At 50.9% G+C, this 13,849-nt stretch overlaps 1 protein-coding gene across 6 annotated transcripts; it reads left to right on the forward strand.

The window, feature by feature from the left end:
- Positions 1 to 3,482: 3,482 nt before the first annotated feature.
- Positions 3,483 to 13,230, forward strand: ZNF135 (zinc finger protein 135). Of its 6 annotated transcripts, none has more exons than XM_032171356.2 (4): positions 3,483 to 3,551; positions 5,642 to 5,768; positions 7,512 to 7,607; positions 10,774 to 13,230. In XM_032171356.2, the coding sequence occupies exons 1-4, from the start codon at positions 3,483 to 3,485 to the stop codon at positions 12,528 to 12,530; spliced, it is 2,049 nt and encodes a 682-aa protein (XP_032027247.1). In that variant the 3' UTR covers positions 12,531 to 13,230. The 6 variants fall into 6 exon arrangements, with proteins under 6 accessions (XP_032027247.1, XP_032027245.1, XP_032027249.1 ...); XM_032171354.2 differs by having other exon boundaries at positions 10,810 to 13,230; XM_032171358.1 differs by having other exon boundaries at positions 11,169 to 11,224.
- The last annotated feature ends 619 nt before the right edge of the window (positions 13,231 to 13,849 follow it).

The following is a 13,849-nucleotide window of genomic DNA, read 5'->3' on the forward strand; positions in this document are numbered from 1 at the left end:
AGAGTGGGGTCTTGGCCCCGCAGTCAGCCCATTACTCTCGGAAGCCCCCCCGAGCCTTCTCTCAGGCGCAGATTGATCGTCTCGGACAACGGGATGTGTAGAGATAGCTCTCCCAAGTGCCCCCACTTGTTGGGAGCCAGGGGCTCGTTCCATGCCGTTTCCATCTCAGTCTCCACCTGCTGGAGGCACAATCACAGCTCAGTTTGTTGGTGCCAGAGTTGCACAAGAAAGTGGGTGCCACTGAACACAAGGCATCAGTCGGGCTCCAGCCCACCTGGGCTGGCCCCAGAGACATCCATCTGGTGTCCCTCAGTTCTCCAATTGAGTTTGTCCGAATAACTCATCTTCCCTTGTGCAAAAACAAAAAACAACAACAAAAACACGCAAACTGCCTCCCCTCTGGGGTTCCCACTCCCCTCAGAGGGACCACCACCTTCCAAGGCCCCACAAGGATTTTTGATTGCCCTGGGAACTCAGCTCCCAACCCCTCTCAGTTCTCTTTTCTCCTCTGCACCATCAGCCCCTGGCTCTCTCCCCATTTCTTGAATGCCTGCAGCTGCCTCTAAGCAAACTCTGCCTCCAGCCCGTTCCCTCTGCCCCATCCCCATCCTGCAGCCAACAGGGTCCCTCTAAAATGCAGACACTGAAAAGACAAAGCCCAGCAGGGCAGCTCCATCGTGTCCTTTGCAGCCCCTGCTGCCTCCACAGCCCCCAGCACTGGGATGGTGGAGGCTGGTGTCCTTAACTCACTGTGTCTCCACCTAACTCCACACTGCCTCTCACCCTGGCCTCCTCCTGTGCCTAGAACAGTCTCCACTGCCATACTTGACCACACCCAGATACAACAAGCCCTACAGAGTGAAGGGATGAGTGACTCAATGAGTGAGGGCAAGTCCCGTGGAGACACTGAGACACCATTGTGGGCTGCAGTTTCCGGCAGGGGAAGCCTCCCTCAACCTCTGAGGGGAGGTGGGCCATCCCTTGAGGGCCACTCTCAACTTGCTCCACCTTGGCTGACAGAAGCAAGGACGTGGCCCAGGATCCTGGAGGGCCACTCTCACACGCAACACCTTGGCTGACAGAATCAAGGACTTGGCCCAGGGTCCTGGACCAGTCGTGGCAGCTGCTGCAACTCACGAAAGCCACCATGTGGTGGTCTTCACCTAACTTGCCCAGTCCCAAGACCCTGCCCGAGCTGCAGTGAGACAGAGCACTAGCCCCTCTCTTCTCTTTAGGTTCACCCCAGCTATGGAAGCCCCAACACCTCAGCACGCCTCCCTTGCCCTGTGCCTTCCTCCGCCAGCACCCCCCAAAGACCCCAACACCTCCATTACGATGTGCCCCAGTATCCTGTCCTCCAGCCCTTGTCACAGGAGCTGTGAGCCCAGCCCTGGGCACTTAATGCTCTGGAAGACCGGAGTCTCACAGGCCACCTTTCTTCCTGGCAGCCAGGGTCTCTTGGGTCAGAGGAGGGCTGGACACTGCTAGGTTTTGAAGCTCTCAAAAAGATTTTTTTTTTTTTAAAGGGAGAAATATGTCCAGGGAGCTGTAACTGTTACAGTATATTTTAAATGTATGTGTTGAACAGATTAACTTTTTAAACATTAACATACAGCATGACACAGTTCTGCTATCCATGCTGTGATTGCAGGATTGCTTGGAAGCTGCACTGATATGCAGCCCACCTGCTCATGGTGGGGGGTCCTGTCCCAGGCCACAGAGAGGCAACCAGCAGTGCTCTGCTTGGAGATCCGTACAGGAAGCCAAGAAGGAGCTGGGAGGGGCCCAGCCAGCGGTTACAAGAGACAGCAGGAGGTTCAGACCACAGCAAGGGCAGCACCAGAGTAGCCTCCAGTTCATCTTATTTGACTGGTAGAGTGTTATTAAAGCCTTTGAAAGCCCTACTAGCTTTTAAAAATCAAGAGATTTCACACAGAAATCCTGATCTCTGGGTTCTCTAGAGAAATCCAGACCTGGGACGCTGGGCTTACCAGTCCACACAACCCCACTTGGCTGGAGCCAAGCAGCACCTGCCCCTGTAGAAACAGCCCGCCCCTGCAGGCATGTGCGGTTTAGAAACCTGGCTGGGAAAAACCAAGGATCAGAAGGTCTGAGGAAGGAAACAGAGGGGCAAGTTTGAGGGAGCTGGGCAGGGCCGCCTAGCCACCATCAGGGCTGAGCAGGCTCAGGGTGGCACCACTGACAGCTTCTCACCAGGACTATCAGACTGTTTGGGAAAGACTTCACCATGAGTTGTGTTCATACCTTTTGATCCAGTAAAAGGAAACGGTTGGGGGGGCGGGGGGGACAAAAGAGTATACATTTTGTGAAAGAAAAAAATATACAAAAAAATGTTTTGTGGCATTTGGGTTTGTGAGTGAGAGAACTGAAAAATGGCATTTTATGTATAATGGAAAGCCTCTTTACTGCAGTAGAGTGAAAAGCAGGCTAGCTTTCAATGCGACGGTCGCAAATGTGGGGCTTTACAGTTCTTGGAATGTACAGGACACCCTTAAAAGCCAAGAAGCTTGCCTTTGCTTTGTTTACATCAGTACATTATGATTTTGAACCATTATATCTCTTCATAATTGCCACTGTTTTAGGGCTTATGAAATTTAAAGTCTTAACTTATGTGTTAACCAGCCAAATCTTTTCAAGCATCCGTGTGTGGTATGAGAATTCGTATTGTGTTCTCTGCTGTTTTCAGTTGTTTCAGTCAAAGAAAAAATGCCCGTCTTAAAACTTTTCCTCTGCTTCAAATACAGCTCCCAAGCCCAGGCTGATTGGAATTAATCAGTCCTCCCTTAAAAGGGCAAAAGCACAAGACTCGGCCCTCGCTTTCCCAGCTCCTCTGGCCTCGCTGCTCCATGGACGTGTAACCTACGCTGGTGAAACGAAGCCGGCTTGAATGGGGGCTTCACTATTGTGTGCTGCTGAACCTGGGCCTAGCGCCTGGCAGGCTTTGGTGAATGTTCAGAAAATGACAATTCATTTCGTGTCAGCGAGGGCACACCAGCTTTGAATATTATGCTGCTGTTCAAATGCACAATTTTGACAATTACCTAGCAATGCCCAAAGTCGTCATAATTGTTAGTGTCTTGCACGTGACGTTCCTTGTAACCATTTAATAAATACAGTGGGAAGTCTCCACGGCTGCCTCAGTGTGGAAAACGCAAAGACTCCCGTGTGTGCGATCTTGTTGAATGTTTTGGTTGAAAGTATGTGTTTTGAAAAATCATTGCTTTGTTTGCAGCAGTAAAGCTGACGGTAGAGTTTCCAACACAAAAGCCTGTGTGGTCGCGCCGGGAGCATCACGGCCTTCCAAGCGGCCCTTATCCCGCGTTGGTGCCCAGGCACCCCGCGCGCCCTGTTTCACCAGGCCCAGTCACTCCAGCTCCAGCAGCACCCAGAGCCCACGAACGCAGACGGCGAGAGCGAGGTGGGGGAGGGCGGCCGGAAATGCGCGCGCGGCTCTCTGGGAAATGGAGTTAGGCGCGCGCAGGCGCAGTGTCGGCTGCCGGTGCTGCGGCCTTTGTCTCGCAGTCAGGAGGGTGAGCTAGGCCGGCGAGGCGGGGGAGGGGAGGCCAGGCCGGGCCGGGCCGGGTGCGGGGGGTCCGGGGATCTTCCTGGGGCCCTGGTGGGGCGAGTTGCCAGCAGCGCGCGTCCGTGTGGAGTCCGTTATGCTGCCGGGGGCCTGGGGAAGGCCGTTTCGGGGCTGTCGGGGGCAGACTTTGGGGGGCATCCCTAGTCTGAGAGGAGGGCAGGGCCCAATGCCCAGCTGGCCTGGAGCTGCTCCGACGGCCCCTGAGGGAACGCGCGCCCCGCCCCTGGCCCCACCTCTGCCCCACACCGGGCACCGGGCCGCCACCTTTGCTAATGAAGAGAGAAACTGAGGCATAGTGTCCAGGGCCAGGGGACCGCAACCACCCGGCCCTTGTCACTGTAGCGTTAAGGCCCAGAGTCTGCGCAGCAGACATGTGTCGGCACCCGCCAGGCCCTCAGCTTCCCTCAGACAGGCAGGAAAACCCTAGGCTGCCCTTCCCGGAGCGGACGGCCGCCCCATACACAGCAGGCGCTTAAACGGGTACGCGGGGCCCTGGACGGCTCTCCGCGGAGCTCCCCAGGCTCTGGCGCAGTTCCGCGGCTTGGGGACCTGAGCACCGCCTCTGCCTGCCCCGCTGCTCACCTCCAGGGCATGATCCCTGGGCTGCGCGTCTCCACAGACCCGGTGAGAATCTCGGCCTCCTTGCGCGTGTCCTCCACCTCGTGCCCGGCCTCGTCCTCGCGCGCGGCCTTCTCACGCCCGGCCTCCTCTTTGCACCCCGTCCCTACTCGCGCGCAGCCTCCTCCTTGTGCCCGGCCCCTACTTGCGTGTCCGGCCTCCTGTTCCGCGCCAAGCTCCCCAACCATAGCCTGCCTCTGAAAGGACCGCCCACGCTGCGCTGGAGGGCAGCGGGCACGGGTCCCTGTCTGAGTGGGCTTTATGCTTGTGCGGCCGTCACTGCATACCTGAGGCTGGGTGATGTCAGACAATTGTAGGTGCCCCGGCTCTGCAGTCTGAAGTTGAAGGCCTTAGCATGCTCTGCGCTCCAAGATGGCGCATGGAGCGCCGCTTCCTCAGACATCATGGAGGCCAAGGGGGCGGAACTTGCCTTTTTATGATGACATTAACCCCACCCATAAGCCACCAGAAGAAACCAGCCTCCTGTAGGAATGTCAGAAAACCCGTACAAGGGGACTGGTGCGGTGGCTTGTAGCTGTAATCCCAGCTACGGGGGAGGATTGCTTGAGCCCAGGAGTTGGAGGCTGCAGTGAGCCATGATGTGCCACTGCACTCCAGCCTGAGTGACAGTGAGACCCTGTCTCTAAAAAATTAAAAAACAAACCCAGATTTGGCTGGGCGCGGTGGCTCACGCCTGTAATCCCAGCACTTTGGGAGGCCGAGGCGGGCGGATCTCGAGGTCAGGAGATCGAGACCATCCTGGTGAACACGGTGAAACCCCGTCTCTACTAAAAATACAAAAAAAAAAATTAGCCGGGCGTGGTGGTGGGCGCCTGTAGTCCCAGCTACTCAGGAGGCTGAGGCAGGAGAATGGCGTGAACCTGGGAGGCGGAGCTTGCAGTGAGCCAAGATCATGCCACTGCACTCCAGCCTGGGCGACAAAGCGAGACTCCCTATCGGGGAAAAAAAAAAAAAAAAAAAAACCACCCAGATTGAGTCTTTAGACTTCTACTACTAGCTTTATAACTTTGTTTATCCCCTAGGCTGAAGTGCAGTGATGCAATCATGGCTCACTGTGCTTCAAACTTAGGTCTCAGGTGATCCTCCCACCTCAGCCTGTTGAGCAGCTGAGACCACGGGCATGCGACTCCATGCCGGGCTGGTCCACTCCTTTATTGTTGGCTCCCTCCATTTCTTATTTCAAGAGACGAATTATTGGAAACGGGCATGACGCCTTAGATTCTAAGATCCTCCTCCTCATCAGCAGGGCCCCCGTCCAGGCCCCACAGAAAAACCTGACCCAAAACCCCAGACCAAAGAGAACTCCATCTGACCCAGGCTGGCTGGCATTTACCAGCTACCCCACCAGCAGCCAGTGCCAGGGTTGGCTTGGCTGAGGACACTCGTGTGATGTTTCAGGAGCAAGTGACCTTTGAGGACGTGGTAGTGGAATTCAGCCAGGAGGAGTGGGGGCAGCTGAAGCCTGCCCAGAGGACCCTGTACCGTGATGTAATGCTAGACACCTTCAGGCTTCTGGTCTCTGTGGGTAAGGCCACACCCATGTCCTATCTGATGATCTGTCCCTGACATGGATTCTGGTTCTACTAGGTTAAATATTTATAGGACTGAGCTTTAAAAGCAAATGCCTGGGGTTGTATGTCTTGGGCTTTAAGAATCTGACTGTTTTAATGTAGGAAATATCAATTAAGACCAATATTAGCAAGTCTGACTCAACCTGAAATCAACAGAAGCAGAGAAGCATGAGGTGAGGGAAACACACTGGGTCTGAAGACTACAGAATCCCAGGGTAGACCAGGGTCTTCTGTAGAGCTGTCAGGAGCCCCTCCTTCTTCAACACCTCCCTCTGCACTTCTGTCTTAGTCTGTTAGGGCTGCTAAAATACCTTAGACTGGGTAATTTTAAACAATAGATATTTGTTGCTCACAGTTCTGGAGGCTGGGAAGCCTAAGATCAAGGTGTCAGCAAATTCAGTGTTTGGTGAGGGCTTGCTCCTCACTGATGGCACTTTCTTCCTGTGTCCTGACATGCCATAAGGGGCAAAGGAGCTCTCTCAAGCTTCTTTTATAAGGGCACTGATCCCATTCATGAGTGGAGCCCTCATGAATTAATCACTTCCCCAAGGCCCCACCTCAACGCTATCACAGTAGGTATTACGTTCTAACGTTTGAACCTTTTTTATTTATTTATTTTTTAATTTTTTATTTTTGAGACAGTCTCGCTGTGTTGCCCAGGCTGGAGTGCAGTGGTGCGATCTCGGCTCACTGCAAGCTCTGCCTCCCGGGTTCACACCATTCTCCTGCCTCAGCCTCCTGAGTAGCTGGGACTATAGGTGCCCGCCACCACGCCTGGCTAATTTTTTTTTTTTTTTTTTTTTTTTTTTGTATATTTAGTAGAGACGGGGTTTCTCCGTCAGCCAGGATGGTCTCGATCTCCTGACCTCATGATCCACCCGCCTCAGCCTCCCAAAGTGCTGGGATTACAGGCGTGAGCCATTGCGTCCGGCCTGAACCTTTTTTATTTTTAAGAAACAGGGTCTTGTTCTCTTGCCCAGGGTGGAGTGCTGTGGCACAGTCATACTTACTGCACACTCAACCTCCTGGCTCAAGTAAACCTCCAATTTCAGTCTCCCAAGTAGCTGGGACTACAGGTGCATACCACCACACCTAGCTAATTTTTAAAATTTTTGTAGAGACGGGACCTTACTGTGTTGCCCAGGCTGCCCTCAAGCTTCTAGGCTAAAGTGATCCTCCCACCTCAGCCTCCCAAAGTGCTGGAATTACAGACATAAGCCACTACGCATAGCCTGAATCTTAGGGGGACACCGACATTCAGACCATAGCAATCTCTTTCTGGCTTCATTTCCAGAGAGGCTCCTCTGGAGGTGACAAGACAACTGCCTGGGGTGCCTTTCCTGCGACCAAGACTAGCAGAAAAGACAGGGTTTGTGTCCCAGGGTTGTCCTGGTTTCGCTGCCAGGTCTTCCAGGTTTTCTTCACAGTGATCACTGATGCCAGTGGGCAGGGGAGGAACCAGAGTTCTGATTGTCCAGGCTTGGGTCACATGTCCACCCCAGAACTAGGGGTAGGGTCAGGGACTGAGAGTAGGGGAATGAGTCCCTGAGGAACATCCAGGGCTGTGGGTATGACAGCTGAAGTCACTTGGGGGGCCCCAGCCATCTGGGATCTGGAAGACCAAAGGTGGAATGGGCTGAGGCTCAGGAAGGGTCATGGGATACAAATGCTCACTCTGTGGGTCTCTCCCTGAGCAGCACATTGGTTACCGAAGCTGAATGTCATCTCCCTGCTGGAGCAAGAGGCAGAGCTGCAGGCGGTGGACTCTGGACTTCCCCAAGGCGTGTACCCAGGTGAGATGGGAGCCCTTCGGGGCTGAGAGAAGCCTGTCCATGCTTGCTTCCTGGTTTCTCCCTCTGCGTCTGCTCTCTAATTCTTCACAGCAAATTTACTACTCAGTCTTAGTGAGGATTTACCAAGCACCCATTTTGCTGTGAGTGATGACACCAAGTCCTCATCTCCACTGAATTTATATTCTTGGTGAGGGAGTGGGGGAAACGAACAATAAATCGGTAAAATAATAATAATAGAACAAGTTGGACGATTACAGATTGTGATGAATGCCAAGAAAATGAGCAATGAGGTAGACTAGTATGGGGGTGAGGAGACTTTAGCAGAGAGATGAGAGATAGCCTCTCCAAGGAGGTGACATGTGACCTGAAGCCTGAGCCATGAGGCAGTCTGAGCGAACAGTAGTATTTCAGGCAGAGGAAACAGCAGGTGCAAAGGCCTGAAGTCATGCATCAGTCAGCTCTTGCGTAGGAAAAGCACTCTGACCTCAGTGGTTTAAACCAAATAATTGTTTATAACTCATGTGTCTGTGGGTCAGTGGACCCAGGCTGGGCCCTGCCATGTACCTGTAGGGTGATTGGTAGGTAGCAGAGGTATCCCAGCCCGCTGACAGACAATTTCCCATTGGCATCAGGTGGGAAGAGTGACCTGTAACCAGAGTCCAGGAGGGATGGCCAGTGTGGGAACAGGTCACAGTAGGGTCCCTCCACATCAATACCAGTCAGCCCTTACCCAATATATTAGTTTCCTATTGCTCCTCCTGCAACAAGTCACAACTGACCCTTGAATAACATGGGTTTGAACTGTGTGGGTCCATTTATACATGGAATTTCTTCTGCCTGAGCCGCCCCTGAGACAGCAAGACCAACCCCTCCTCCTACTCCTCAGCCTACTCACTGTGAAGACAACGAGGATGAAGATCTTTATGGTGGTCCACTTCCATTTAATGCATAGTAAATATATTTTCTCTTCCTTATGATTTTTTTAAATAGCATTTTCTTTAGCTTACTTTAAGAACACATTATATAATACATATACAAAATCTATGTTAACTAAGGGCTGGGAGCAGTGGCTCACACCTATAATCCCAGCACTTTTAGAGGCCAAGGCAGGTGGCATTTGAGGTCAGGAGTTCAAGACCAGCCTGGCCAACATGGTGAAACCCCGTCTCTACAAAAAAAACCACACACACACACAAAAATTGGCTGGCCATGGTGGCACGCTCCTATAGTCCCAGCTACTCAGGAGGCTGAGGCAGGAGAACTACTTGAACCTAGGAGGCGGCGGTTGCAGTGAGCCAAGATCACGCCACTGTGCTCCAGCCTGGGTGACAGAGCAAGACCACGTCTCAAAAAAAACAAAGTGTTAACTATTTATTTTATCAGTATGGTCAACAGTAAGCTATTAGTTAAGTTTTTGGGGAGTCAAAAGCTATACACAGATTTTCGATTGTACTGGGGTCAGTGCCCCTAGCCCCCTCATTGTTCAAGGGTCAACAATACTACACTTCGTAGCATAAAGCAAAGCAAATTATCTTAAAGTTCAGGAGATCAGAAGTCCAAAATGGGTCTACCTGGGATATAATAAAGATGTCAGCAGGGCATCATTCCTACTGGAGGCTCTAGGGAAGGGAAGAATCCATTTCTTTCTTTCTCTCCTTTTTGTTTTTTTAAGAGATGGGGTCTTGCTATCTTGCCCAGGATGGAGTCCAGTGGTATGATCATGGCTCACAACAACCTTGACCTTCTGGGCTCAGGTGATCCTCCTGCCTCAGCCTCCTGAGTAGCTGAGACTACAGGTGTGTGTCACCATGCCCGGCTAATTTTTTTTTATTTTTTGTAGAAACAAGGTCTCGTCATTTTGCCCAGGTATGTCTTGAACTCTTGGGCTCAAGGAGTCCTCCCGCCTCAGCTGCTCAAAGTGTTGAGATTACAGGCATGAGGCCCTGTGTCTGGCTAACAATCCATTTCTTTGCATTTTTCAGTTTCTAGAGGCACCCACATTCCTTGGCTATGGCCTTGTCCATCTTCACAGTCAGCAAGGCCTGGTCAAGTCACACATCATATTCACTCTGACTCTGACCCTTCTGCATTTTTTCCCCATTTAAGGACCCTCGTGATTACACAGGTCCACCCGGATAATCCAGTGTAATTTCTCTATCTTAATGTTAGCTGATTAGCAACCTTAATTCCTCCCTGCCATGTAATTGGAAACATACAGGTTCTAGGGTTAGGATGTGGGCATCTTGGGAAGCCACTATTCTGCCATTGACTCCTGGCTTAACTTTTTTTTTTTAATTGAACTTTTCACTGAAACATAACAATATGGGGAAGGTGCCCACATCACACCTCTAGGCCACTGTGGGGTCAGGGTAGGGGCAGCACGCACCCAGGTCATGGCTGTGCAGAGAGGGCTGGGTACCAGGGCAAAAAGAGAGTCCTGCCACGAAGGAAGAGGAGGGAATGCATTTGTTCATTCATTAAGCATGTATATTGAGCTCTTGCTGTGGGCTATAGATACAGTGGTAAGCAAGGTGAACAGAAACCCCTACCCTCAAGGGGTTCCCAGTTAGTGAAATGGACAAAATAAGGCAGACCAAAGTACTCTAATACGTCACAGGTCATTTTTCTTCCTCTTAGTGATGCACATTGCAGCTATTCCTGTTTGTGGGGAGCAGATAGTTTCCTTTACATCTAGAGTGAGGTGGCACAACAGCATATGCTGCCAGGAAGAAGCTGGGTGTCAGCCAACTTTCCCCATGCAGCACGTTTTTCTCTGTTGCCACCTGGCATTGTGGAGGCCACTGTAGCTGGGGCCAGGGTGCCACACTGTTCTTTCCAAGTCCAGTGCCTCTGTGCATCTGAGTGCTCTCTCCTGGGCATCCCCTCTGCATCCTCCTCTGTGCTCCCCTCACAGACTCCATTCATACTGCTTGTGCCAACTGTTTTTTCCTCCCTCTTCTCTTCCTTTCCTTATTCTGTTCTTTCCTCTTCCTTTCCTTATTTCTTATTTTCCTCTTCGTTATTCTGTGTTTCCCTCTCTTCCTTTCCTGGTTTGCAAAACTATATTTTTAAATGGTCAAAGCTACTCGAACCTTGAACATTTCAAAATCATTAGTTTTATCCTTCCTCTTCCCATCTCACCACAAACTCTTTTGCCATGGAACAGAGATTAAGGGACATTTCCAGTTTTTGCTTCTTTCAGACTTGGAAACTAGACCCAAAGTCAAACTGTCGGTTCTAAAGCAAGGCATCTCTGAAGAAATATCCAACAATGTCATCTTGGTAGAAAGATTCCTGTGGGATGGTCTGTGGTACTGCAGGGGTGAGGACACTGAGGGCCACTGGGAATGGAGTTGTGAGAGCCTAGAGAGCCTGGCAGTGCCAGTGGCCTTCATGCCTGTGAAGACGCCTGTTCAGGAGCAGTGGCAGAGGAATGGGTTTGGGGAAAACGTAAGTCTGAACCCTGATCTCCCACATCAACCAATGACTCCTCAAAGACAAGGCCCCCACATGTGGGGAACAAGTGGAAAAAGGGAGAAGCCAGACCCAAATGCTCTACAGAAAACCTGTGTGAAAGAGAAACCCTACAAATGTCAGGAATGCGGAAAGGCCTTTAGTCACAGCTCAGCACTTATTGAACACCACCGGACGCACACAGGAGAGAGACCTTACGAATGTCACGAATGTGGAAAATGCTTCCGGAACAGCTCAGCACTTACCAAACACCAGAGAATCCACACTGGGGAGAAACCCTATAAATGCACTCAGTGTGGGAGGACCTTCAACCAAATTGCCCCACTGATCCAGCACCAGAGAACTCACACGGGCGAGAAGCCCTATGAGTGCAGCGAATGTGGGAAATCCTTCAGTTTTAGGTCCTCCTTCAGCCAGCACGAGCGAACTCACACAGGCGAGAAGCCCTACGAGTGCAGTGAGTGCGGGAAAGCCTTCCGGCAAAGCATCCACCTCACCCAGCATCTGCGAATCCACACTGGGGAGAAACCCTATCAGTGTGGTGAGTGTGGCAAGGCCTTCAGCCACAGCTCGTCCTTGACCAAACACCAGCGAATCCACACAGGGGAGAAGCCCTACGAGTGCCATGAGTGTGGAAAAGCCTTCACCCAGATCACACCACTGATTCAGCACCAGAGGACCCACACAGGAGAAAAGCCCTATGAGTGCAGTGAGTGTGGGAAAGCTTTCAGTCAGAGCACACTCCTGACCGAGCATCGGAGGATTCACACGGGAGAGAAGCCCTATGGATGCAACGAGTGTGGGAAAACCTTCAGCCACAGCTCCTCGCTCAGCCAGCATGAGCGGACACACACAGGAGAGAAGCCCTATGAGTGCAGTCAGTGTGGGAAGGCCTTCCGGCAGAGCACGCACCTCACCCAACACCAGCGAATACACACAGGGGAGAAGCCCTATGAATGCAATGACTGCGGCAAGGCGTTCAGCCACAGCTCGTCCCTCACCAAACATCAGCGAATCCACACTGGGGAGAAGCCCTACAAATGCAACCAGTGTGGCAGAGCCTTCAGCCAGCTTGCTCCCCTCATTCAGCATCAGAGGATCCACACAGGAGAGAAACCCTATGAATGTAACCAGTGTGGCAGAGCCTTCAGCCAGAGCTCCCTTCTCATCGAACACCAGAGGATTCACACCAAGGAAAAGCCCTATGGGTGCAATGAGTGTGGGAAATCCTTCAGCCACAGCTCCTCGCTCAGCCAGCATGAAAGGACGCACACTGGGGAAAAGCCCTATGAGTGTCACGATTGCGGAAAGTCCTTTAGGCAGAGCACCCACCTCACTCAGCACCGGAGGATCCACACAGGAGAGAAGCCATATGCATGCAGGGACTGTGGAAAGGCCTTTACACACAGCTCCTCCCTTACCAAGCACCAGAGAACTCACACTGGATAAACCCACTCCACATGTGCTGGGGACATAGGAAGCCCTTAAGCCATAGCTCATCCCTTTCTAGATTTGACCCAATCATACACATGAGAAATACCTATTCATACACAAGCCTTTTCACACAGCAGTCCCCTCAGACACCCTCAGAGAGTTCACACTGATGGGAAATGACCATGGGAGTCCACCAAGCTCTAGGTCATCCATCCCTGCATCCAAATAGTAGGGAAATGTGGAGATAATCAATACTCAGGACCTTCAGCCTCAAACGCCCATTAGTGCTACGTTATAGAACCTACAAAAAAGAAATGGAACAAGTGTAGTGGATCCAGGGAAAGCTTTTGTCCAAGGATTCACCGTATTCCAAACCAGAGATGTTCAAATTGGTGAGAAACCCAACAAATGCCTTTCATATATACAAGAACCAAATGAAGTCAGAATTTGCCATTATTGCACATTACATTTTTTGGGGGGAAAGTGCTTATGAATGGTACAGGTTGACTCTGATATTCATTCCCAAATGACAATATGGCAGAGTGTTCCAGAAATGAGAGTGGCATCTTTATGGAATCACCGTGGATACTGACTGTCTCAGTAAAAAGCTGTCTGGTTTGTGTGTATATTGTTTGATCAGGGTACGTGGCAGCCAGTCACAGATTGGAATTCCATATGACAAAGTATCAGTGTACTATAAACAGGTTTTTAATTATCCCTGCATTATTTTTGTAATTAATCTTTATATGCAATGAGATTGAAAAGCTTTGTATGGGAAGACTCAAAATGTAAAGCTGCTTCCATAGAGTCTCACTGATTCTGAGATGGCTTTTGCTGCTCTGTTCTCCCTCTACATTTCTCTGCAGAACTCGCTTAGAAACACAGATATTTGTTTTACAAAAAGGGAGATTTTTCCTTTGATAAACCATCATCTTATAAGCAATAGCAAATTCATGTTAGAAACTTCTGTTTTGCAAGATTCATCTTTTTTGGGAAATGTTCAAGTTAATCCTCTCAAACTGCTTTTTCATTGTTTTCATACAATTTAACATTTTGTTAAACCCTAAGTCCACAAATAGCAGTCTTTCTGACAACTATAACCTTTAAATGGTGACTTGCTGCCCTCATTAGAAATTGCATTGGCTGGCCAGGCGCAGTGGCTCATGCCTGTAATCCCAGCACTTTGGGAGGCCAAGGTGGAAGGATCACCTGAGGTCAGGAGTTCAAGACCAGTCTGACCAACATGGAGAAACCCCATCTCTACTAAAAGTACAAAATTAGCCAGGCGTGGTGGCGCATGCCTGTAATCCTAGCTAATTGGGAGGCTGAGGCAA

The sequence above is a fragment of the Hylobates moloch genome, unplaced genomic scaffold, assembly GCF_009828535.3.
Source record: "Hylobates moloch isolate HMO894 unplaced genomic scaffold, HMol_V3 SCAFFOLD_12, whole genome shotgun sequence".
In the NCBI taxonomy this organism is placed as follows: Eukaryota; Metazoa; Chordata; class Mammalia; order Primates; family Hylobatidae; genus Hylobates; species Hylobates moloch.